Source organism: Falco biarmicus, chromosome 2 (genome assembly GCF_023638135.1).
Source record: "Falco biarmicus isolate bFalBia1 chromosome 2, bFalBia1.pri, whole genome shotgun sequence".
Taxonomy (NCBI): domain Eukaryota; kingdom Metazoa; phylum Chordata; class Aves; order Falconiformes; family Falconidae; genus Falco; species Falco biarmicus.
In genome coordinates this window covers 71280694-71306461 of record NC_079289.1, presented here as the reverse complement: position 1 = coordinate 71306461, position 25768 = coordinate 71280694, and the positions used below count along the sequence as shown (strand labels likewise).

The 25768-nt window shown below is 40.4% G+C and overlaps 1 protein-coding gene across 1 annotated transcript in view; it reads left to right on the top strand.

The window, feature by feature from the left end:
* Positions 1 to 24975, top strand: part of ATP10A (ATPase phospholipid transporting 10A (putative)) — a 118485-nt gene extending 93510 nt beyond the window's left edge. The window contains exons 11-21 of the mRNA XM_056328434.1: positions 3871 to 3974; positions 4143 to 4269; positions 6556 to 6740; positions 8088 to 8409; positions 10339 to 10415; positions 14484 to 14609; positions 19763 to 19963; positions 22156 to 22236; positions 22327 to 22431; positions 22790 to 22977; positions 23657 to 24975. Of these exons, the coding sequence (XP_056184409.1) occupies positions 3871 to 3974; positions 4143 to 4269; positions 6556 to 6740; positions 8088 to 8409; positions 10339 to 10415; positions 14484 to 14609; positions 19763 to 19963; positions 22156 to 22236; positions 22327 to 22431; positions 22790 to 22977; positions 23657 to 24362 (2222 nt within the window). The 3' untranslated portion in view covers positions 24363 to 24975. The remainder of the gene's footprint in view (positions 1 to 3870; positions 3975 to 4142; positions 4270 to 6555; positions 6741 to 8087; positions 8410 to 10338; positions 10416 to 14483; positions 14610 to 19762; positions 19964 to 22155; positions 22237 to 22326; positions 22432 to 22789; positions 22978 to 23656) is intronic.
* The last annotated feature ends 793 nt before the right edge of the window (positions 24976 to 25768 follow it).

Here is a 25768-nt window from a genome sequence, read left to right as displayed (position 1 = left end):
GTAGTTGTCAACATGGAACTTCCCTAAAGCATGGAGACTTCTCCAGCCCCCCGATGTCACAAGATATAGGGACAACTTTAATTAGCTGCTAATTGTAATCAGTTGGATTCAAGAAAAACCCTGTAAGCTTTCAGAAGTTAGAGGAGATGCATGGGTTTCAGTTTGCATGCATCAGTTTGCATCTAATTTACTGCATTTTCAACACTGAATTTAATCCAGTGTTTAAAGGTTACCCCAGTATGAATAGACAGAGCCCTGTCTATAATAGAAAGTGCTGAGGTACTTCCCATGTTTCACTAATGCAATGAAATTACTTTGACATCAGTTGGAGTGAACAATTGTGAAAGGCTTATACTGTGTAATTTTAGTTTAATGAAATACAGAAAAATTTTGGTATTAGTTTTCTGTTTACAGCCTTATAAATCAAATCTGAGCCAAAAAAATTAAAAGCAATTTGTCCTTAACTAACAACAAAGTATTCATCAATAATTTTCTAGTAAAGATCTGATATCACAGAAGATATATAGAGCATCTGTAGAAACTTGTTTCCTTGAAAGTACTAATAGAGAATTTGTAGTATTGAGAATTTCTAATAACATACCCAGAAAATAATGTTTGAAAGTGAGTTCTCAGAATGAGAACTGACCATTAAAAAGAAAGGAAAAGATTATTTTAATGCCAAGTCTTAAATATTTTGTCACCATATAACAATGTTTGAAACTGCTGTGTCCATTCACAGTACACTAAATGGATCAAGGAATTTTCAGGCAAATTTCAGGCAGATCTAGGACCCACCTAGGTAAAAACAGCAAGGACAGTTAGAAAACTAAACAACAGTGACATTACCAAAGGTGGTCTATGTCAGATAAAGGGAAGCAGAGTTCCCGAAGATGGTGCTGGCAGTGGGCAGATTCTGCAGCTCGGCAAATACAAGGATTCCACCATCTTTACAGGCCAGCAGACTGAAGGTGGCTTTGAAATGGTGGGGGTTTAGGGGTTTTTTTAGTTTTTTTTTTTTTAGTTTTTTAGCCCAAATTGAACTATGAGTTTTAGCATGTTACGCTTTTGCAAGCAATATCAAGTGCAGCTACTAGAACATCATAAGCAGTTTCCCTTGTTTTCTAGCCCTCTAAGCTCTAAGCCACTTCTGGCTTCAGAAATTCTATACATTTCAGTGGATCTGTCTGAAAAATGTTTGACATTTTTCTTGAGCAGCTTCACTCCTGGAACCACATTAACCGTCTCTGCTTGAAGTATCCTAATGTTAGTGGATATGTTGTCAATTCCCGAGGGAACAGCATCCTTTTCACATTACAGGGAGGTGCTCCCCAGGTAGAGAAAACCTCAGAAGATTATGCTGTGGCTATTACCTATATTGTGGGATCTATTGGTGGTTTCAGTCTGTTCTCTGCTGATGGTGGAACATGACTGTGAGAGGAGATGTATGAGAATTCAGGCATTTATCATTTCAAGGAATTGACTAGTAAGTGAATGGACATGACAGCTAATCCCAGTGTTTGCTCTTTTCTGTCTTAGTGCCTCAGGGACAGGTGTATTGTTCACCCATCAAGTGTGCATCTTTGAGACTTTGTGGTACATGCGCCCTTAGACTGAAGGACCAAGGCAACACTGTGTCTGTGATCTCCCTGCTCAAACATATGTGTCATGACTGGGTCCCATCAGACACAAACGTCCCTGATTGGGGGGAATAGTATTTTAAAATATGAAATCAGGAACAGCCCAAAATCAGAAGTAAAAATACTATGTTGTAGCTTCAGTTGTGTCTTACAGAAAATCAGAAATCACCATGTGCTTCAAAACTTAAAGACTTTCTGAATTGACTCTATTTGCTCTGTGGGTATATCTGGTTGAAACTGTGACACCTGATGTTTTCTGATAGCATAAAGTTATTTTCAAAAGCCTTGAAATTATTCCCAAGCATGTATTGTTTTTACTTTATCTCAACAGTCACCATGTTCATAAATAAGAAAGTTACTGTTTGAGTCAATACCCAGCTCACACAGGAACTGTGAATGTAAGTCATTGAGAAAACAATGACTGGGCTGGCTTTCCGCAGCTAGCAATTACGGGAGGAAATGAAGCAAGCAGCACACCCCTAGCTTTCTGTCATGCTTTTGGAGAAGACTTGTTTGCTGGTTTCCATTGACACGGTGCCTGAGGTCACAGTGCTTAGCGTAGAGACTGCATCCCAGCTAAAAAGAATCTCAACAACTGACTTTTGTTTGCAAGAGATTCCTTCCCCTCTTCTAACTTCTGATTATATGCTGATAGATGGTTGAGATAACAGGAACAAAAACCAGAATGCTGGAATTTCAAGCTCCCAGTTCCTTCCTTCCTACAACATTAATACTTGTATGTGTTTGTGACAGAGCCTCTGAACACCCCATTAGACACTGTGCTGCTGGATAAATGTGAAAATGCTGAATGCTGTGTAAGTTTATAGACAGAATGCTGTGTAAGTTTATTACACATAGTAAGGTCAAATTGAGTATGAACGCCCACTGGGAAAATGGGCACTGAACATGAAGATATTTATGCCATCTAATTTAAATACTTGTACTAAGTGCTTAATATAAAGATATAGTTAGTGCCTTTAGGTCCTCAGTATGGTCAGTTGAGAAAGGTGAGCACATCCAATGATGAACGGAGACCATAGGTAGTAGGTTTCTTTAGGTGCTCAGGCTTCTGGTGGTGAGTGGTGTTCACCTGACTCTGTGGATGGTTACTGTGCAATTACCAGTAACACAAATATTGCATTAAGGAACAGCTCCAATTACAAAATTATAATCCTGAAATGATGCTATACCCCAAAAAAACATGTAGACTTCAAAAATAAAAATTATATCAAGGGATGGGAAAACCTGCTATAATGTGCAAGTCATTCTCACTCAATGGTTCCAATCTGAAAAATTACCAGCTTGTATGTTTACTGTAGTACTAACCCTGCAACTCATATTATTTAAGATTGCTACTACAGTACATTGTACATGAACCTGTCTTGATCCTAGATGGTAAAAAAGATGTATGTCACCTGTTTTTAACTTTTGAAGACATCATTTCAGGTAACAAGATGGAACAAAATGTGTTACCATCATATTCATTACTCTTTTTTGATCACAGTGTGATCACGTTGAACCAATCCCAGCTAAACAGAGACAAGGAACACATGCTTAGCCCTGGTTTTGAGTTCTTACAGGTGGCTTTATGTGAAAAGTAAGTGCAAGTTGTGCTGCTGCGTTCAAGGTAGAAGATAGCTGGGAGGTCTGCACGGTTGTAAATTCTCTTGTACATGAAATCAAAATCATACCCAGAACTTCTGCCATTGACCTAGGCCAATAGGTAGTATCAGTACAGCAGTAAAAGTACCTACATACGCTGAGATACACAAAGAGTACTGTTTCTGTTTCTTTTGAGATACTAACCTTGGCAGAAAATTAATTGCTATTTTAAAGTGTAATTTTTCTGCACAGAATGAGATGTGGCAAGAAGCATTTTCTACTAGCGTATTTAAAATCATACTTTTTCTGACATTGTTGTTTGCTGAGATTATCATGATTTCTCAAAGTATTCTGGCCAAACAAATACTTAAGGAGTAAAAAAAAGGTCTTTCTAACATACATTCACAACGACTTCTGAAGAGAGAAGGCAGAAAAGATAGAACAAAAAGACGAGATTGTTTTTCTGTATGGAATGTTTTCATTGAGTTTCCCAGGAGACATCAGCAGCTCTTTAAATGGATCAGTTATAAAGTGCCAGTACAGTGAGTACTGTAGACAAGTTTTTATTCTCTGAGGCCATTCAGCTGCTGCTATTTTTCAATCACTAATTTATTTTTTTATTCTTATCTAGATGACCCTCGGGGCAAACATCAAAAAAAAATCCAAAGCAAAACTCAGAATTACCTTAATCTGTATGCTGTAGATGGGCTGCGAACCCTCTGTATTGCAAAAAGAGTAAGTAAATGCAGACTTTTAGTTTGCTTTTAAGGAGAGCCTTGACAAAGATTACTGAAGGCATTTATTAATTTATTGTTCTTGATTCATAACTCCTTTTTCATTTTATTCAGAAAAGTATGAATGCCTCTGCATCACATTGACTGTACCCTCACATATTCTTTTTAGGTTCTCAGCAAGGAAGAGTATGCCTGTTGGTTAAAAAGTCATTTAGAAGCAGAATCCTCTATTGAAAATCGTGAAGAACTTCTGTTTCAGTCAGCACTGCGGATAGAGAAGAATCTGCATCTGCTAGGTAATGAAAAGAGAGCTGAACATGAAATGAAAATGTGTTAAAAATTCTGAAAGCTTGGCTATGAAATTCGTTCTTTCCCTTAAATGGTTTCTGACAGTACAGAAATTGGCTTCTCTTGGACTTTGTCATGGCTGTCATGTGCAGCACCACAAAGGAATGGGATATAATTAACATAACAGGCCTACCCTGTTTCCCCTGCTCCTGCCATCATTTTATCACTAGTGAAATGCGTGGAGTAATACCAGGGATGAATTTGACATAATATCATAAATGGGAACTGCTGCTGTAAACAGGAGGAGGGCTTGGCCCAAACTGTCTACAGAATTTTGTTAGCTTAGTGCCACTTCAACATGTCAGAGATTTCCATGACTCCAGGGGCACCAGAGACACTCATAAAGCAAAAGCGCATAAACTGCATTTGCGAGAGGCATCAACTCTCATATTTATCTGGTTCACCACACGCACCCAGGGCATTCTGTGGAAGGGGATTGCAGTACTTCATGATGATGCAGATAAAATCAATGTATGTAAAATGGCTTCCAAGAACTAAGTCATACTCTTCCTCTGCTGAGTTGAGATGCTGAAAGCACTGAGATTCTAAAATGTATGTATATTCACTATTATTCCATGCATCCAACTGCTTCCTCTGGCAAAGAAACTGGGACAGCCATAACACTGTTGGAAATAACAACCTTCACTAATTGCCCACATGCCTGTGTCTGGGAGACTAGATCCTTCTCACCCAGCTTCTGATGTATCTACTACACATCTCTAAGTCTCTCTGTATAACCAATGGAGAGACAAAAAAAGAGAAAGTGCAGTTCATTTAGTCTGTCTTAATACCCACTTTGGGATTAGATGAAGACCCTTGAAGTGTCTCCTTCTCTCCTTTGACTTAAGTGGGAGCATGAGGTGAGTAATTGAGACCGCCTTAGCCAGGAAGATCCCACCATGGTTGTGCCTGTTGGCTCTGCCTGCACTTGGAGGGGAGGGGGGGGAGTGGAGTGGGGTGGGAAATGAAATTGAACGGCCAGACAAGTAAATGAGCTCTAGCCAGAAGTAAACTACCCATTCAGTCATTCCCCAAGAACCTCATACTGAGGTTTGTATCTTGCAATGACCAGTCATGATTAGGTCATTGGAATAAAAAAGTGAGTCTAGAAAAGGAATTAATCTTTTCCTTTGTTTGGATAATAATAGCTTTCCTGACATTGCCCTAAGAATGTGTTTCCACCTGCATGACTGGTGCTCAGACTTCAGGTGGACTTCTCTTCCTAAAATGTTTTTTAGAAGGAACAACCATAGGAATAATAAATAGCTGAGCAAAGTTTGCTTTGCTTTTCCTATTGTTCCAGGTAACTTGCATGTCTGTCACCTTCTCATTCTCTAGCAGTGAGGGCTTACATTTCCTCATATTGAAACTCTCTGAAATTCTCTCTGACACTCAGTGTAGCACTGATGTATCAGTGGTGACACTGAACTTGGTCCTGAGTGGCTTTTGCTACAGTATTTTAAAATCTTGTCTCTGACAATTCATTTATGTAAGCGTAGGAAATATACCCAGTCTCTTATAAACAGATAGAAAGATACATTGAAAGCCACATTTTACTTTCATATCATGGCCAACAGATTTATGATTTGTTTTCTGCTGTATCTCATTTGTCAACCAGTGTCTTTCTGCAAGAGCAAAGAGCAGCAACAAGGCAGGAAAAAGTTTGTGTCCTCAGCCTAATGTGCTGTCACCAAGCTGCAGTCCCGCTGTCACTCCCCTTGAAAAAGGAGAAATCTCTAGTCACCCAGCCTCTTCTAGTTGAGGAAAGGCAGTTGAGAGCCTTAAGAACCGAAATTATCTTCTAGGAGCAGCAGTATCTTCTCTAGCAACATTTGGAAGAATGGTAAAGATGGTAAAGATACAGAGCATAGAGACAATAAGGAAAGATACATCAGCCTTGTGAACCTCTGAGACTAGAAGTGGCATCAGTTTTTCTCAAAAGTTTCAAAAACTTTTGAAGTTTTGAATTCTGGATTTATTGATGACTGTTGATGCAGATGTTTAACCCAGCTACTTTTCACACCTCTTTCCTGATACCCCCAAAAAGGTGCCCTAATCTCGCAACCATTGGTAGTTTAGCTATTTCTCAATAAAAGTGACTGCTGTTTGGGTTTGGGATTTTGGGTTGGTTTTTTTTGTTGTTGTTGCTTTTCAAAAAATCCAAGCTTGCAATTTCAGGTGAACTGTTAACTGTTCATTTGATGTGGAGTATTTTTCTTTTTCTCTGTGCTTAGGTGCAACTGGCATTGAAGACCGTTTACAGGATGGTGTTCCAGAAACCATTGCAAACTTGCGCAAAGCTGGGTTGCAGATTTGGGTTCTTACTGGAGACAAGCAAGAAACAGCTGTTAATATTGCATATGCCTGCAAGCTACTAGATCACGATGAAGAAATCATCACTTTGAATGCTGAATCACCAGTAAGCAGATCCAATACACAAGTTTACTTGTGAACTAGCTTTGCCTTATTTTCAGCTTGTACAACTAAAGTTTGATGGCTTTTTTTCCTTTCCCTCTTTTTTTTTCTTCTTTTCCTGCTTCATCTGTAATTTTCAGGTAGGACATGTCTTTGAATACTTTTCAGTGAATCATGCTTCTAAGTCAGTGTCATGTATCACAAACTTAACTGAAAACATGTAACTGTGTGTAGTGGGCTCCACCATGAATGAAAGGATGCCATAGCAGCATAAATGAATGCCTTTCTTTGGTATGCATTCTCAAAACATCCCTAGGTTAGCTTATTGGCACTAACAGGTCTCCAAAAGCAACCTGTTATTAAACATGTGTTGAGGCAGAAAACAATTGATAACCTATTGAAAATCTGTGCTTTATTTTACACCACTGAAATGTAGTGTTTAAATAACGCAGTCATTCATGTTTTCTCAGGTGGCTTTTTCTCTGGAGAAGCAATACTTAAATTTCGATGCTAACACTGAGAGTCAGAAAACGACATCTACAGTAATGCCTTGCTTGCTAACAGACCTTTTCTAATTCTTCTGAATTACTGATCTTTCCTGTGCTCAAGTTGTTGCAAGCAGCCAGTCACAGAGAGTTTACTGATATGGTCTAACATACAAGGAACCAGACTGATAGTGCTGTAGTCCTTTAATGGGGTGATAAAATTGAACTTCAGATCAGCAGAGGAGAGGTAGGCCAGCAGTATCCAGCTCCAGGTTCTTTCGAAAAGGAAGAAAAGATAACAGCATTTTCCATTCTTGAGTGTATCAACTGAACTGGTAAATTGATTTTCCATGATCTTTCCTTTTTGTCATACTTTGCTGTAAGACCAATAGCATTTCATTTAAAATGTTCATATATTCTCGATAACATCTTTTAGTTGAATATGGCTAGGAGAGAGAATTCAGTTTAAACAACCTTTAATTGGCCTTTAACAATGCATAACTCTTTGATCTGAGTTGTAGGCGTGTACATGGTGCTCATCACCATACTTAACTTGGTACTGATACTGATTATATCATTTCCCAGCACTGTTATTCTGAGATGGAGCTAAAAGAAATTAGTTTAGCATACAATACTGCATGTTAAAGAGAAATTAGATTTTAAGCCTTTCGAGTTCTCATTGCTGTCACATCTGAAAGAATTAAGTGTGTTTAGAGTGAATAGAAGATTATTAGAAATTAAAATTTTAACAGTGCAGCAAATTTAATATTTTCCCCATATTCCTTATGCCTAAATATACAGCAAGCACAAATATTTGAATACATGTTCTTTTCTCTCAAGCATATTTATTTTGAATTTTTTTTCAGGAGACATGTGCTGTCTTGCTGGAACAGTGTCTGCAATGCGTAGAGTCTAAATTTTCAAACAACACAATAGACGAAGCTACTGGAAACATGACTGTTGGGTTCACCCCTCTCTATCCACCCTCTTCCTCTGTGCTTTCCAGCTTGGGCCTAGTGATTGATGGAAGGACTCTAGCTTACGCCCTGGAACCTACACTAGAAGATAAATTTCTTGCACTAGCCAAGCGATGCCGTTCAGTACTGTGTTGTCGCTCAACCCCACTCCAAAAGAGCATGGTAGTGAAACTAGTCAGAGACAAACTCAAAGCCATGACCTTGGCAATAGGTAAATATCTCAGTTTAAACTAGTCTGCCTTCATGAATACTGTGCCTTGAGAATTTTGATTTTTTGACTTGCAATAGGAACTTTCCAGCTGCCTCAGAATTCAAAGAGCCTTCCAGTTTTGTCTGAAAATGTGTCAGACACCTCTAACATATGTATTCAAAACCAAGATAGAACTCTGGAGTGGTATTTGGGTTTTCTTCCTACAGATGTTAAGTAATCAGGACCCAGGTATGCTGTGAGGTTTTGGCATGTCCAAACACAGCTGTGAAGAATTGGGTTAGCTGATTGCTGTGCAGATAACCATTTTGCAGTCACTGTATTGCACAGAACAAAACTGTGCACAGTGTTGTTTCATCCAGTCACGTTTAAACTCAAGATTCTGCATTTTTCATCACAAGTCAGCCATACAGCACAGGATATGACTTGGCCTTGTCAGTATGGAGAATGGATTTACAACTGGCATCGTGCCAGCATTTGCACTTCTTCCCAGCTAATCACTCAGCTGGTGAAGGGGAGATTTTGTCAGTCAACCTGTCGTAAAACTGGCAGCATCTTCCATGTTTCCATGATTTTTACATAAGAAAAGTCAGCCAGCTGAAGGTTAGGCTTATGTTGCAGTGGAAAATACGATTGCAGTACTGTCACAAACACACTAGCTTTCATCTACCTGTCTTAGTTAATCGCAGCAGGAACACATGTGGGTTGGACCTACCCATAAGAAACCCTAAAGATATATATAATAATTGTCAAGGCTCCTGTAACATCCACATCACCAAATGTGTGCTGATTGTAATAATCCTTATGCTCACTATATTATATCTAGCCCAAATATGCCTCCCTCATACTGAATTTATGTCTTTGGCTGACTGACTGTGGACATAATCATTTGCATATGTTGTCAAAAACGTCTGGCTGTTAACTTGAATTATCCAGAATGCTTAAAAACACTAGTAGAGACTGGGAAGCTTGTGTTTTCATTCTTTCTGAGCATCTTGAGCCTGTGAGTTGATGAGCTCCTGCTCTGGCTTAAAAGCCTAGCAGTTATATCCTCCCTTTTAACCAACATGAGCTAACTTAGGGTTGTGTTGTACAGTCACAAAGACGTCAGCTTTGTCAGTTGAGCAGATACCACTCTTGTATGTGCCAACAGCAGGGAAATTGGGAGTGCGATGTGAATGTGCACCTCAGCCACTGAAGTTTAAAACCAAGTGTGTCTTGTCATCAGCTAACAGAGTCTCATTTTCCACTAGCACACTCCCTGTAAATTTAAGAGGTTAAGGAGTCTCTCCATGTCCCATTCTGGTATCCTTTCTATGTCACCTATCACTTGCGGTATCATGATTGGAAGCAGAACCAGAGATGGTGGCTGTACAACCACTGCAGTTAAATCTGCCTGTGATGGGTGTACTAAAGATCTTGGACTGTTTGATCCAAGTCAAGAATTCATCTACTTTTTAATTTTATTGTATTTTTACTGTGTAGACAATGTCATTGGCTTTAGGTGTCCTTGCACTTTTCATTCTTAGTCATACCTGATTGCAGGCAGACAATTAGTTAAGAAGCAGAAGTACCAGGAAGCTCTTTCTTAGCCTTCCAATTTTTAAGTATTTGTGCCATTCAGGCCTGATACTTGAATTTTAGGTTTTACTAAAAAGAAAGGAACTTGGTTTATTTTTACTTTTCCATGATAAAAAAAAAAAAGTCTACAAAGATCAGAATGGCAGCTTTGCCAAATGTCAAACCTTATATTCCGAAGATGGACCCTTTCCTAACCACCATCTGCCTTACTATACCCACCAAACCCTTAGTACACATCTCCCTTACTATACTCAGCCAATAACTCAATAACAAGCGGTTTTCCTTTGCTTTGCTGCTGCTAAGTGTTCCTGGCCTACTAGTGACAACAGATCTTGATCTTGTCATCTTTAGGTGATGGTGCTAATGATGTCAGCATGATCCAAGTGGCAGATGTTGGCGTGGGGATCTCTGGTCAAGAAGGCATGCAGGTAATGTTGCTTGTTCACTGAAAAAGCTCTCCCATGAAAGGGTGGAACAGGCACTTCCCATATATCAGCTTGACCAAGCTGTCTTTGGATAGCCAGCACAAATAAAGGAGAAGTAGCAAGTCATGCTGGGGGGTCCCAGTTGCACATTGTAACAATGCTTTCAGCTTCAGTTTGAGCTTGTGTTCTCAGGTCCATAGTGAGTTTAAACATGCTGCCTTCTCAGAAAATTCAACTTATCAAATTCCTCTAAGAAATATGTTTTAATTGTTAAATCATTTATTAAATAGAGGTTAAAAGAAGGAAAAAAGTTCAGCTATGCATTATTTAGGAGATAAATGTTTGTCACAGCACTCTCCAAACTAGCCAGCTACAACAAGTTTTTTTACCATCTCATACCAGCATACTCTTCATGCCAGTCCCTCTGCTGCCTTCTCCTCGTCTCACCTCATCCAGGGCCCGCTCTCTCTTTTCTTGCTTCCTCCTCTTCTCTCTTCATTGGCTCTCAACCACTTAACAGAACCAGCCACAGCTGCACCTTGTCTACATCGACCACCCCGCCACCCCTGAAGTCAGCCCACAGCTGTATATTATCAATGCTAATTAACCCAGCTTCATTCTTCTACAAAGGTTCACTTATTCTGACTTTTATTCTAATCTCTCCTGTACTGCTTCTGTGTTTCTGTGAAGTAGCTGCACAAGCCCATCCAGATGCTGCAGCTTCTTTGCATGGTGTGATGGTGACCCTTAACCCAGCCACCCACACATCTTGCTCATTCAGCCTATTCAGACAGCAGAACAGTGAAGAAAGAGAAAACTGAAGCCCTTTGCAGAACCACTGATCCTACATAGCATTCCAAGTCTTGGTTTTCTCCCCATTTCCTGCCACAGGGAAAAGCAAGATAAGGGGCCTTGCCCCTGTAGTCTTTTGGATGTATTCAGCCTGTGATTACTGTATTTACCACTGTATAAGAGGCACTTCCCCCATCCCCAGAAGAGAGGATGTATATGTATAGGATGTACTACATACTGTATTACCTATTACCTCTACCTCCTCTACTTCTAGTGCAGTTCAGTTGCAGTCTTAGCACCAGATGTGGCAGTAAGACACAGAGGATGAGGAGAATACCTTATTTCTACAACTTACCTTGTGTTTGGGCTGCTGTGCAGGCTGATCGCCTCAGAAAACAGAGTAGCTGAGTATATGTCAAAGAGTGCTTCAGAGAAGGTGGGAAATGTTTCCATCCTGAGGACCTGAGAAGATGAGCATGCTCCTTAACTTAGTTACCAGTGGGTGGTTCTCTGACCCACATTGCATTTTTTGCAACACTGGCTGGATGTTTTGCTTGAAAGGGAAAAAAGGCCTCCTTCACACAATGTGCAGGTTGGCTATAGAATTTTATTCCATGCTTTAATTTATTTGGTTCAACACACAAATATTTTGAAACAAAAATTTGACTGAGCTATGAATTTGCATGCCAACTTTTTGCATTTTCTGACATGCAGATCACCAGAAACTAGGACAGTACTCTGGAGAAAAGTCAGTACATGTCTTCTTTTATTTATTCATATACTCTTCCAAAGGCATGCTCACTTGGCTGTTGCTGGAGGTTGGTTACTAGGGAAGATAGTCTGACCCAGCATAGCTATTACACTTGTTCTTGTAATCATCCAGTGGGTTCAAAGTAATCTCCAGGACAAATGGATGGCCATCAGCGCTCTTCAGACAGACAGATTTCGGGCCTGCAGTCCATTAAAAATGCTTCTCCAAACATGTTAGCAGGAGAAAATTAGACTGGAAAGAAGCTATCACAAAAATATTCAGGTACTCATTATGCATATGGCATTCCCAGCCATGGACCCTGTAAGTCTGACTTTGATGGCCGGAGAGGGCAGAAGAAAAGGAGGTCTTGAATTAAGCTGATACCAAATGTATTTGTTGTTCCACAGCCTTCACCAGGATCAGAGAGCTTTGCATAATTTCTGCGGTATCACTCTGCAGGCAGTCCAGGCTCCAGAGACCCCAGAGGAGACTGGCATTGTGGGGTCCCCTCCAAGCGTATCAATTCAAAAACATTTGACCCAAACTTCTTGGGTCTTACTATCTCTTGTGAACTTACCAGCTCCTAACATCTACGTATTAATTCAGATCACTTTTTTTCTTAATGCAGACATACAGTGCTCATAGCATTTTTCTACTCCTCTCCCCATTATGCCACTTTCGTTTGAGTTCATACACTTAGAATAACCAGTCTTCAATGCCCCTGGCTTTTGCGGTGTATTCAAATCTGAAAACGATTTGCTCATTAACCCATTAAACCACTGGGGTTTTTCTAAATGAAAGTTCAACAGAGTGGAAAATGTTTATAGATCCCTTCCTTTACTCCAAGGTCCTAAGGAACCATGCAGACCTCTCTTCTGTAAACAACTGTCAGAATCTTACACATACAGGTACTCAGAAGGCGTTGAGCATTTATTTAGATGTATAAAACAGCAATACTCTTTGACTTGTTTTCTTTCCACATTCTATGGAAGCATGTGGAGCATGAATCACTTTTTCCTGTGAAAAAGCTGGAAGAAAAAATAAAAATGTGAAAATCAAGGGGATATTTTGAGACAAAATAAACAAGCAAATGTAGTTGGATAACACTATCTTCCTCACTGTTCCTCACAGTAATCAAAATGCAATAAAAAAGAAAAAAAACCCGTCACTTCTCACAACGTGTTGCGAAGTACTGTGTTAGAAGCACAAATGAAAAGAAGCTAACAGTTTTGTTTTGACATTGGAATAGGCTGAGATGGGGTGGAGTTCAAGGAAGCAGACATAGCACAGCTCTGTTCTCCTCAAACTGCAAGATAGCTGTATGTCTGCAAGACAAATGAGACTGTTCTGTGCAGGGAGGTTACAAGAAGTGTGTCTCAGTACCTGAGAAATCCCAGGTTGTGTCAACATATTAAAAAATGTCCCAGTGCTTATGCACATCTACTACTTAAATTACAAATTATTACACCTTCTCTTGCATACTGTTTTAGAGTTTGTTTTAATAGCTTGTACAAACAGTTACTTGGGAAAACTCAGCCCTTTTGATGATTTACCAAGAAAGCGAATTAGGAAAAATTTAAAGCTGTCTCAGTTAAAAATACACCCTGCAGAGTGTGATGAAGACATCGCTCCTTTGGAAGTTTTTACTTTTCTTCATGTTTTTGCTGAACTGTGAGGAGAAAGGTGATACCAAGATAGAAGATGAAATATAAAATAATATTAAATGAGATCTTAATGCAATCCTAAGGATAAGGAAGATCATGAAACAATTGTGGTATCACCATCATTTACAAGAAAGTCTCATCTAGATGTACAGTACCCTGAATTTTAGTCAGAAGTAGAGAGAAACTGGTGATTCATTTTGTCAGTGTGATTTGGCAGTCTGCACAGTCCTGGAGGCATCTCATCTAGTGTGATTTTTTCATAGACAGTTACAGAAAACATGCAATTTATAAAATCCCTCAAAATACTGATATCTCAGGACAGGCAAGTAAACGTTATGAGCCAGGATTGCAAATGTAATTAAAACTAATGCTTTTATAGTTTTGTCTTTTAAAGTCCAGTAATTATGATGCAACCAGTTAATTGTGCTTTTTTTATTGTATTCTCTGGAAGTTCATTTCTTACTTACCCTGTAAGTACCCCATAGTTTTTACAGAGAGAGAAATTACAGCCACCAAGATGTTCACACACACGGGCCCTGAGCCTTCATGCTCATGCAACTGCAATTGCCAGCCATTCTCCCACTTCTTGCTTTTTGCTGCTGCTTGTCACCATCTGGAATGTAGACTGTAATCTCCTTTAGGCAAGGACCACGTTGCCTTGCATGTTCTGCCAAGCTGCCAGGTTTGCTCATAGGTATTCCAAACCGATGCAACAATATCTGCATTTCAGATGCACTGTAATGGATTTCATTCTTCATCAGTACAATTTCCATTGGCTGTATGGGTTGAGAAGATGGCTAGATTCACTGCTGGTGTTGAAAGCAACGCTTTCCAATAATGATTCCAACTTTTCTTTCATTGAAGGCGGTGATGGCAAGCGACTTTGCAATCCCAAGGTTCCGGCATTTGGAGAAGCTCTTGCTTGTTCATGGCCACTGGTGTTATTCCCGACTCGCCAACATGGTGCTGTATTTCTTCTACAAAAATGCCGTAAGTGTTTGACTTGGCAGCTTTATGCTACCACATGTTTCCAGGGTTTATTTTGTGCTACGTGAGCATTAGGTCAGCCTTCAAATGGTTTATAAATAAGCTACAAAGAAATTTGCAGAGTTGAGAGACAGCTGGCTGCCATTTGCAGGAATACAGGACCCACTCCATAACAGCTACAGTGTCCTGCTGAATGTGCAAATTAGGTAACAGAAATAACAAGCACTGCTGAAGAAAAGTTTCTTTATAGATCAGTTTTGCAGAATTTAGCTGGCTAGACACAGGAGTCTTTAATGCCAAAGCCATTCAGCATTGGTCCAAAGTAGCAGTTTAGTGTGTTTTCTCTTCCTGACCCTATCTTGTCATTGCTTATGAATCACTGTGCATATTCCCTAGTGACCTGAGATAATTTGAGTCCTCTCTGTGTCTCAGGTGGCAGAGATTGGGAGGGCAGTTTCTTGCTTTATCTCACTTCCAACTAACCGAAAGAGTTCATTAGAAAGGAAGCACACAGTGGTAAAGAACAGACTATGGGTCTGCGTTTCCTCCCTGGTGTATAAAACGGGAGCTAGTCCAGTACTGGGCACTGAGCCAGTAGCAGCTCGACTCCTTGGCCCTAACAAAGGCCCTTTGCATTGATCTTGGAGTACAAAGATGATTGATTGAAAACTGCCTAAGAAGACAACCAAGAATTCCATCAGCTGGGTGGGACTCACTGGCAGACACACAGATCTGCTCACTTGCAACACCTACAAATCACCACGGGAGCAAGGGATATGAAGAAGATGGAAAAGGCGGAGAGTCAGAGCTCTCAGACCTGTTTGCTCCAGAGGGAAATCTACGAATTCTGAGCAGGAGACTGGATTTTGTCCTCAATATCAGAAAAAAAATGGCTCTCAATTTTTTAAAAGTTGCTTTCCAAATTTAATCTAATCCAGGGCTTGTTTTTAATTGGTGGCCTAACTAATTCCCATCTGATTTCAGTCTGAAGGTTGGTATTTTACTGGGGGAAGACCATAACTTGCTCAAAATTTTAAACATCACAGGAATACTTGAGGGAGTTAAAGAATTAACAAAGTGTCTTTGTATTAACACAAGCGTGTTAAAATAACTTCTGTGGTCTGATGAGAAACTGCATGCAAGCATCCTTCCAGACAAAAAAGAAAGAAGGGTCTTGGACGATCTGAACTGCTGCCTGAGTCTGAAATAGCAAGCAGATTTAAATAATGCTGCACTGAGTGGAGAGCCACCTGTGAAATATATGCTGGTGTTCATATGCCTGAGTTTTAAGGCTTGATCCTGAATGATGCTGAACGTCTGTATTCCCCCCACCCAGTGCTGTACGTTTCCAAGATACTCTTTGCCTTGAGAGTATCAAATCTGAACTTCTAAGAAGTGTATACAGAGCTATCTTACATTAAAATAAATAATAACACCCAAGGGTAATACACATAAGACAATAAGATTGCTGGAAGCAATCAGCAGCCAGAGATGTTGTTTATACATCTACATTTTGTTCAGGTCTTGTAAAATCTTCCATTTCCTTTGGTACAGCTCCCCTTGAGTATTTCTCGTGCCATTTTTAGTAAGACATTTTCAGAAGCTGCTGCCTCAAGGCTAGAATATAACTGAAGAAATCTCTTTGTGTTGACTCTGCTTTGGCAGCCTTGGGAGCTTTCTGAGCAATACTTGTTGCTACTGACTCTAAAACTGTAGTGGGGTATCCAGCATGCAGACATGAATATGTCTGATACAGTGCTTGCCCCTAAGGAAAGAATATTCAGAAATGAAAGATGTGAGCACCTGATCCTTTTGCAAGGAGACTATTCTGGATGGTTCTTCACAAGAGGGTCAATACAGCTACAGTGCAAACATTCTGCAAGTTTTCTGTTTCCTCAAGTGTTTTTTTTTCCCATTTGCTCATAGTATGAAATTTTCCATTCCCCACTAGAACCTATCTAACTCAATGTTTAAATTCCAAGTTGCTGCAAAAGCTATTTGGAAACTCAGATGTCTTATCCAAGAAGATGTTTAGCTTGGTGGAGATAATAAAAATACAAGTGAAATATAAACTAAAACATAGCATGACTAGAAATATCTGAGCTGGATGAAAAAGTGTTTCATATAAACAAAATCTTACCTGCACAAGCATGCACTGCTTCTTCCCCTTTATACTTTATCTCTGCAAGACAGCACTGGACATTCACTGAGAAATTATGTCTGGGGCCACATTCCTAGAACAGTCTCATCTGGGAGAAAAAAAGGAAAACCTTTTTTATTTAAAATCTAATTCTATTTTTATGTAAATTTTATTTTACGTTTTCAAGGAGGTAATGCACAGAAGCAAGGAGGAGCATTATATTTGAAGATACATTAAATGCTTGTTTAATAAAAAATAAAATTTCAGGGAGAAAAAATCTGATTTGAGCTTAGTTACTGAAATGTCATTTTTTCGTACAGTTTTCTTTGACAGCACTGCTGAAACCCGTACCAGAGGTGGTAGGAAAATTTTCAGCTCACTGTATTTTCATCAGACTACCCATTTTTGTCAGAGACATACTGTTTACAAGACAGGTTAATTTTAGCAAGGCTCTAGAGATGAAAATTTCTTAGGTCTAGGATTAGCTGGATTTTGTTTATTTCCAATGACAGAGAACTATCTAAATCCATATATTTATTGCAATTCTTTTTTGAGAAAAGACTCAGGAAATTTTGTTGGGTGTTGGGTGTGTCAAGGAAATCATTTTCAAAATCTGTTCAATTTTGAAATGAAATTGCCATCTCCCAGCAAACTGTACTGAAGAGGGTTAGCTCTGGTAACTCAGTTTTGGTTTAGCCAGTGGAAGATAATGTCTCCTGTAATGTATTTACAGAAACATTTCTACAGATGACCCTGAAAATAATTCATAGAATCATAGAGTCATTTAAGTTGGAAAAGACCTTTGAGATGATCAGGTCCAACATTAACCCACCACTCTTAAGTCCATCACTAAACCTGTCCCTAAACACAACATCTATGTGTATTTTAAAACCCTCCAGGGATGGTGACCCAACCACCTTCCTGGGCAGCCTGTTCCAATGCTTGACCACCCTTTCAGTGAAGAAAATTTTCCTAATATCCGATCTAAGCCTCCCCTGGAGCAACCTGAGGCTGTTTCCTCTTGTCCTGTCACTTGTTACCTGGGAGAAGAGACCGACCCCCACCTGCCTGCAGCCTCCTCTCAGGCAGCTGTAGGGAGTGATAAGGTCCCCCTGAGCCTCCTTTGCTCCAGGCTAAACAACCCCAGTTCCCTCAGCTGCTCCTTGCAGGACATGTGCTCCAGACCCTTCACCAGCTCCGTTGCCCTTCCCTGGACACGCTCCAGCACCTCCACGTCCCCCTTGCAGTGAGGGGCCCAAACCTGAACCCAGTGTTTGAGACGTGGCCTCAGCAGTGCCCAGTACAGGGGGGTAGCCCTAGCCCTGCTGGCCACACCGTTTCAGATAGATGCCAGGACGCTGTTGGCCTTGTTGGCCACCTGGGCACACTGCTGGCTCATGTCCAGCCGGCTGCTGACCAGCACCCCCAGGCCCTTTCCCACCAGGCACTTCCCAGCCCCCCTTCCCCAAGCCTGTAGCGCTGCGTGGGGCTGCTGTGACCCAAGGGCAGGACCCGGCACTTGGCCATGTTGAACCTCACACAGTTGGCCTCGACCCATCGATCCAGCCTGTCCAGATCCCTCTGCAGAGCCTGCCTGCCCTCCAGCAGATCAACACTCCCAGCCAGCTTGGTGTCACCTGCCAGCTTACTGAGGGTGCACTCAGTCCTCTCATCCAGACCATCCAAAATGCTACTGTTTAATTTCTAATATGTTATTTTATAGTATGGGCTCACAAACAGTGAGATATATATGTTGCTGCTGATATACAGGCTACTTCAATGTAGTATGCAAACCTTGCCTGAACATATATATACTCTCTCTATATATACAAACACATATATGTACATTTACACGCAGCAGGACTGACTCTTATTCTGTGGCAATTCCCCCTCACAGGACAGGCTTAATCTCCTTATAGCAGTTGTCACTGACTAAGCAGACCATAGCATTTTTTCCCCCCATGTTTAAATTTCAACCACATTTTTGGCTTACAGATAGAACAGATCTAGACTCTCCTCTGTATATCTAAAAATGATGAAGGGTTAACATACTCCAGCTGGCTGAAAGCGTTTGAGAACATAATACAAAGTTAAGAGGAAGTAAAAGGAGAGGTGATGCCATTTCCCTTCTTCATGGTTAAAATGGGGAAAACCCTCGAGGAACAGTTGCCGAGGTTTTTCTGATTGCCTTCCATTTAGTGTTAATCGCTTTACAAAGAATAATAAAAACGGCAATTTTAGGACGACTAAGCCTGGGAATTTATTTCCTTTCCTAAGCAGCCACCCGCCTTTTTCTAGGCTCAAATCCCCCCTCACCAGGTGAAATCAGCACCTCTCCAGAGCCTTAAAAACCTCTGGATTCTCCATGCTGAGACTGTAGAAGAAATGAGTTGTGTGGTTTGTCCCTTTTTGGGTAATTACCACATGAAGAGTCCTAGCGCGGCTGTGTGTACAGCTGAAGAATAAGAGAGACAAGAATTGTTACAGCACTGCTTATTTGCTGAGTTTCAAAGCACAAAGATAGGACAGTTAAGACAGCTTTACTAGACCTTACAGTTTCACTTCTCTTGCTGCTGCTAGTCTCGTGTTGGTCTTGCAAAAAAGCTCTGCATTTACCTACTGAAGATCAGCAGAGCTTCCCAAAACATCTCAAGCCAGTAGAGAATATTATTATGGAAATGCTTATTCATGATAGTAATGCAAGTGCTATGAGATCGGTACTCCTGTACCTAGAGATCAGTGATGGTTGGGAGGGCTTTTTACGGTTAGTTAAATTGCACCTCAGAGTTTCACTTGAACTGAAAGTTAATTTTGTGTGAAGTCATCCCTGACACCTGAGATCTGAGGTTCCAGCAGCACAAACTCGCAGGAGTGCCAAATGTTTGCAGCTTAGCTAAGTAGCCAGGGCATCAGTGAGTTTCAGAACTGGCATCAGGATGGTTTCTGAACTCAATGATGTGCTGTTGATGATCCTGCATACCTTGTCATATTTACAGCATTGCTTGTTCTGTTTCAGATGTTTGTGGCCCTTCTCTTCTGGTACCAGTTCTATTGCGGGTTCTCTGGCTCATCAATGGTTGATCAGTGGTATCTCATCTTCTTTAATTTACTCTTCTCTTCCCTTCCACAACTGATCACTGGTGTGCTGGATAAGGATGTGCCGGCTGAAGTGTTAATTGCTGTACCTCAGCTTTATAAAAGTGGCCAGAATATGGAGGTAAAAACTTCTTGATTTTTTTTTTCCTAAATGTCTTTAGTTTCAGCTGAAAACCAACCCTGCTCCCAAAGGATGGATGACTGATAAAAACAGTCTGAAAAGTCATTATTATTTCATTATATTTCTCATCTGAATCAAACTATCTAAATGCCAAAAGTACATTTAAAACAACAAAAAATACCACCCAGTTGTATTTTGAAATATGTAACAGGAGAGAAGGCTGGATGCTTTAAGTCAGCCTAAGCTGAACACCCCGTTTATGGTCCAGGCTCACAAATAACAACAAAAGTAAAGCAGATTACACTGCATAGTGCGGACTTTCACACTATAACCTCACAGTACTTACTCAGAACTTCAGGCCCCAGCCCTTTATAAACATCAGAAGAGAAAGGTGGCTTAAGGAGTAAGCGTGGAGGTCAACAGACAGACTCTGAGGGAGGTAGTCACCAGCAGATGACAGCAGTTGAAACGTCTGTTGAAAACACCTTGTCCCCATCTGCATGAATTGTACAATGAAATCAGAAGGAACTGCAGGAGGGATCCAAGCCAAACCATTTCTGGTAATTACAGCCACAGTGTACTGTGGGAAAATCTTTCTGCTTGGCAAAACTATTTATATTGAGACGCTGCTTCCAAGGCAAAAGCCTTTCTTGAAAGTATCTGCCATTGTGCCCTCTGAGAAGAGACAGTGAGTGGGTTTTGCCGTTAACTGTACACCTGCATTCGGTACCCCTCACATCCAGCGCTATTGCTAGACAGTGTCCTGGAAAAATGAAAGGAAAATTTTAGTGTAACTTATTTTTTAGTACTTTAGTCTAAATTCTTTTTCACCCAGCTGTTTTCCATTTTCTACACTTCTTCTGTTCCAGTGTATTGTACTTTAAAATTTAATCTGTAACTTTAATACCTTCCTTTCTTGCACATTTTTAAGGTGATAGAAATCTTGTAATGGCTTAAGCTTGCTGGGAAGTTGTGTCTACCTGTCTTCAGCTGGCAAACCAAGGAGAGAAGTCTCCCAGGTTCACAGTACAATTACCTCTCATAGGCAAGCCTAGGGACTATTCTGAATTTGTTTGAAATCTAGTGAGCATATTCTGTGAATAGTTACCTAAAAAGGTATTTTTAAAACTTGCCAAAAGTCCTGCTTCAGGTAGTATCCCTTTCAAAAAGATATCACTGACTCAAAGCCTGTAGAATTATAGAATAATTCTGGAGGCCATCTGATCCAGACCCCTGGTCAAAACAGTTTCAAAGCTAGATGAGGTTGCTCAGGTCTTTATCTAGTCCAGTTTTGAATGTCTCCAACAATTGAGATAACACAGTCCCTCTGAGCCACCTGTTAGTGTTTAACCACATGTTATTTCAGTAAGCCAAAGAACACCATCATTCTTTAGTGTCTTTCAATTCCCATTTTTAGGCTGTAGTAATATTCTCCATAGAGGGGAGGAGCCTTTATGAACCCAGTGGTTGGAGATGTAGCCTATATCCCAAAATCAAATAAATATTTTGCCATTTACAAAGTACTTTTTCTTATATCTAGGTCTTTTATATGACCATCCTTACCTCTTCAATTGTTTATTTCTTTAAGCCAATATGTTAGTTTAATATTGTTTCTTGGTGAGCAGTTTTGTACACACACACAGAGATATATGTGTTATATATATCTATGTTTTATATACATATTCCTAACATAGCATATATTCCTGCGTGAATTAACTGCTGAAGACCATTGTTGTGGATCTTCTTTCAAGTATGTGTACATCTTCTGTTTTTTGTCTTGTGAATAAATACCCTGTGCTTGTGTCTAAAACCCATTTACACACATGGTTACACCTCAGAGAGATCCTCCTGAAATCAGTGGTCTAAGTGTAGTGCATAGAGTTGGACACCTTCATAAATGTTTACTGATCTGAGTGTCAGATTCAAATTATACCTTCTGCTAGGGGGGAAAGGGAGGGGGGGGGTGGGGAGCAGCAGAGGACCCACCTCCCAGAGCAGGGTGACTTTCAGGTAGACTCCTCATACTTCATCCCTGAGGGTGTCTAACTGATTGGCAAAGTCACGGAGCTACTTGCAGAAGCCCTTAAAAGTGTCCATTGGAATATCCCCCTCAAAATACTTATCCCAGCTAACAGCATTTTCATTAGGCTCTCATGTCTTTTTCTTTTTTTTTTTTTTATTTTATGCCACAGGAGTACCAACCACACATGTTTTGGATGAACATGATTGATGCTATGTATCAAAGCCTGGTTTGCTTCTTCATCCCCTATTTTGTAAGTGTTTGGTTTAAGACTTTTGATTTCAAGCATTCTGAGGAGAACTGGCAACACAGCATGGGCTGAATTCTGTCTCCTTCTTTACAGACTTACTATGATTCAGAGGTGGATATCTTCTCCTGGGGAACTCCCATCACCACAGTAGCACTGTTCACCATCATACTACATTTGGCTATTGAAACCAAAACTTGGGTAAGGAACCCAAGGCTTATATAGAAACTCGCTGACATATATGTAATTCTTTTCTTAGTGCCATTCTTCAAAAACAGAAGATGGTTGTTCCATTCCCTCAGCACGTTCTATTTTTAGTGAGCATTTTAAGCAAATGTAAAAAAGGTTTTAAACTGTGAACTGTGAACAGCTTTGTAGTGCTGTATCTATAATGAGAATTTTTGAAAATTCTCTTAATTTTCTGAAATCTTCACTGTGCTTTAAATTCTTCACTGTACATGGATTTGGTGCCAGAAATTAAGAAGCTTCAACTCAGAATAACAGCAAATTTCTCAGAATATAAAGAATCATTATTATTTTGTGGGTTTTTTTGTTCTAGACTTTTCTCCACTGGTCATCTTGCATCTTCAGTATCCTTTTATTTTTCTTTGTGGCTCTGGTTTACAACGCTTCCTGCCCAGTATGCCATCCTCCATCCAATCCCTACTGGACTATGGAAAGGCTGATGGGAGACCCTATGTTCTATTTCACTTGCATTATATCACCAGTCGTTGCATTGCTGCCCAGGTATTGCATCTTCTCTCATATCTTTTATCATATGTGAAAGCACTTTATGCCTATGGTTGGGAGGGCAAGGAACATTTCTTTTTCCAGTCTCCCTCTTTCTTTTTGCCTTACCAGCCAAGTCATTATTTTTCAGTGGCTGATTATATGAAGTCAGGTTGTTTAACCTCTTCTGTGCTCCTGACCACAGGAACAGACCACAGCTCCTGACCATAGACCACAGGAGTGGGATAATTGTAGACTGTTGGTCAAACCTCCTGGCCATGCAGGGATTTGCTACTGTGAGGTTTTCCATGATGCTTCCAGATTCAACCCATCCTCCGTGAACACGCACAGTACAGAAATTCTGATAGTATGTTGTGAACTTTCTTGACTACCTATGGATGTAGGAAGTCTGCTCTGCAGAATGACCCCCATTGCCTTTGATTCCTCATCAGGAAAGATGAAAGATCATGTAAGGTGGATCACTGGCTAAAGGCACAGATTTATTACACTGCTTGTTATTAAGCAAAATACTAGCACAGCATTCAGAGCTTTTTGTCTGGAAGCTTGTCTCGAACATAAGAAAGGCACATAAAACTCTCTTTTTTTGTGTTGTACTTTTTTTCTTGGATATTTTCTCTTAATATCTTGGGTACTTCCTTCTTTCAGTTCTTTTCACGTGCACATTCTCCTCTTGCAGATTTCTGTACAGAACCCTTCAGGGAACACTATTCCCAACCCAGCTTCAGCTTGGATGCCAGTTGAGTAAACTACCCCCAGAGATCCGCACCCAGCTTCTGACCAAGTTGAATGTAAAGGAAACAGTACGTCAGACACAACCCTTTGCAGACAGATTCTCACCAAGCCTTGGCTCAAATGCCAGTGATTCCTACAAGGCCTATAACCAAAGCACACCTTTGCCAACATCTCCTCAAACAAGGGAGTCACTTTTCCAAGAGCACACAAAGGCAGAACATACTGCAGATCAGACTGTGGCTGCCTGTCCCCAGGGTGCTGTGTTGTATGGGGAAAACAAACTCCCCTCATCTGCAAGTAGTCTGGAAAGGTCCATGGGATTTCATGAAGTTAGACATGGCACTTCAGAGATGGAGTCGTTGCCTGTGGGAGCAGCATTCCCATGGAGCTCAGCAGTTGACCAAGCAAACTTCAGTTTGTTCAGGTGGATCACATCAACTCCATTGTTCAGTCGCATTGGGACTGTTTTACAGGTGTCATCAAGCAGTTTACAAAATGAAACACAGGACAGTATGTGTGTGCTTGGCTCTTCTTCGCATGTGGACTTCAAAGGCTTAAAAGAACAGAGCTCAAATAACTTGCAGGACAAAATGAAAGGGACCCCAGCTGAGCATTGTAAAAATGACAATTCCGAGACCACCTTTTTATGACATGGGCCTTAAATATATTTATATATTTTCTATTTGCACACATTTATAGTGAGATTACTCTATTTGTTTTCAAAGATGAAACAGAAAATCAAAGGTACAGAATGATTATTTAAAAATGTTTAAATACAGTATATTGAAATAAGAGCTTTAAATATAAAAAGAAACACTTGAAAGTTCCATTTATATTGTTTTATTTTTTCATCTCATTTTGTAAGGAAATGCCGTCTCTTTTATTTTTCAGATGCTTCTCTTTTATTCTGACACATACTGTAAAAGAAAAAGACCTCTCTACCATATTCAAAAGGATTAGATTCAGCAACAATTATTGGTATCATTATAGGCCATTCAGTAATCAAGGAGCAAAAACTGTGATAATAAATAGGCACTGTTATCCATCCATCATCTGCTTGTCAGGGTGTTTTGTCACTGGAGCAAACCATTAGGCAAGACTATCGAATTATTATACACCTCTCTGTAAATGTTAACATTATCTTACCACCGCATTAATAATACTGGTATTTTATAAGTGGCACTGTATTTTGATATTGCAGCCATAGCATTTTATGTGTCATGATAAAACAATAAATAAATGACCAGCCATATTGCAAAGTGACATCCCAGTCTGGCATTAATAGTAATTCAGCCCTTCACCTGGTGTAGCTAGCATTTGGCCAGCCATGGCCTCATATCAGGCTGTTCAGCTTCTGAAGAAGAGCTGCTGGGTTTTTGTGAGGAATGATTTGTTGGCAAAGAGCTGGTGCCTTGTGTCATCTGTAGAGTTTGAGCTGGGAGGGTCTGTGATCTTCTGTGCTGGAGCACTACCATGAGTAGGCTGGTTTTGCTGAAGAAGTCATCCCTGCTTACTAGCGGGGAGTGGAGGACGGGCAGGGTGGAGATTTGTTAGGCACCTTCACTGTTGTTTCAGCCAGGATAAATCAAGTCCTTGGTGATTAGGAAGGGGCATGACCAGCTGTGAGGGTGCAGTGCCATGCAGACTTACTTGAGCTTGGTCTAAGACAGGCTAGCCCAGTCCTGAAAGAGGGAGCTGCACTGCTTTCTGAGGTTATGCCTGATCCAACTTTATGTGGTTGTAAATCACAAAACGCCACTTGTCCATGCGTGTGTGGCTGCACTGTGCTGGCCTGACACATCTCAGAAGGGTTTAGCCTTGGAAGGCTGCTTGGTTCTTTCATACCTAGTCACCATGACCTCGTACAAACCAGCTGCTGCACTTCTTTGTTTCTGTATCGCAGGTTTTTGAATGGCCTTTGCCTTGCTTGCCACACATTGTGTAAGGCCAGGACTTGCTCATGCCACGCTCTGTGCCACGCTCTGTGTAATGGATCGCTTCAGCCCATTAAGCTACAGTGCCTACCATGTGTCACTTGCTAATACATTCGGGATCC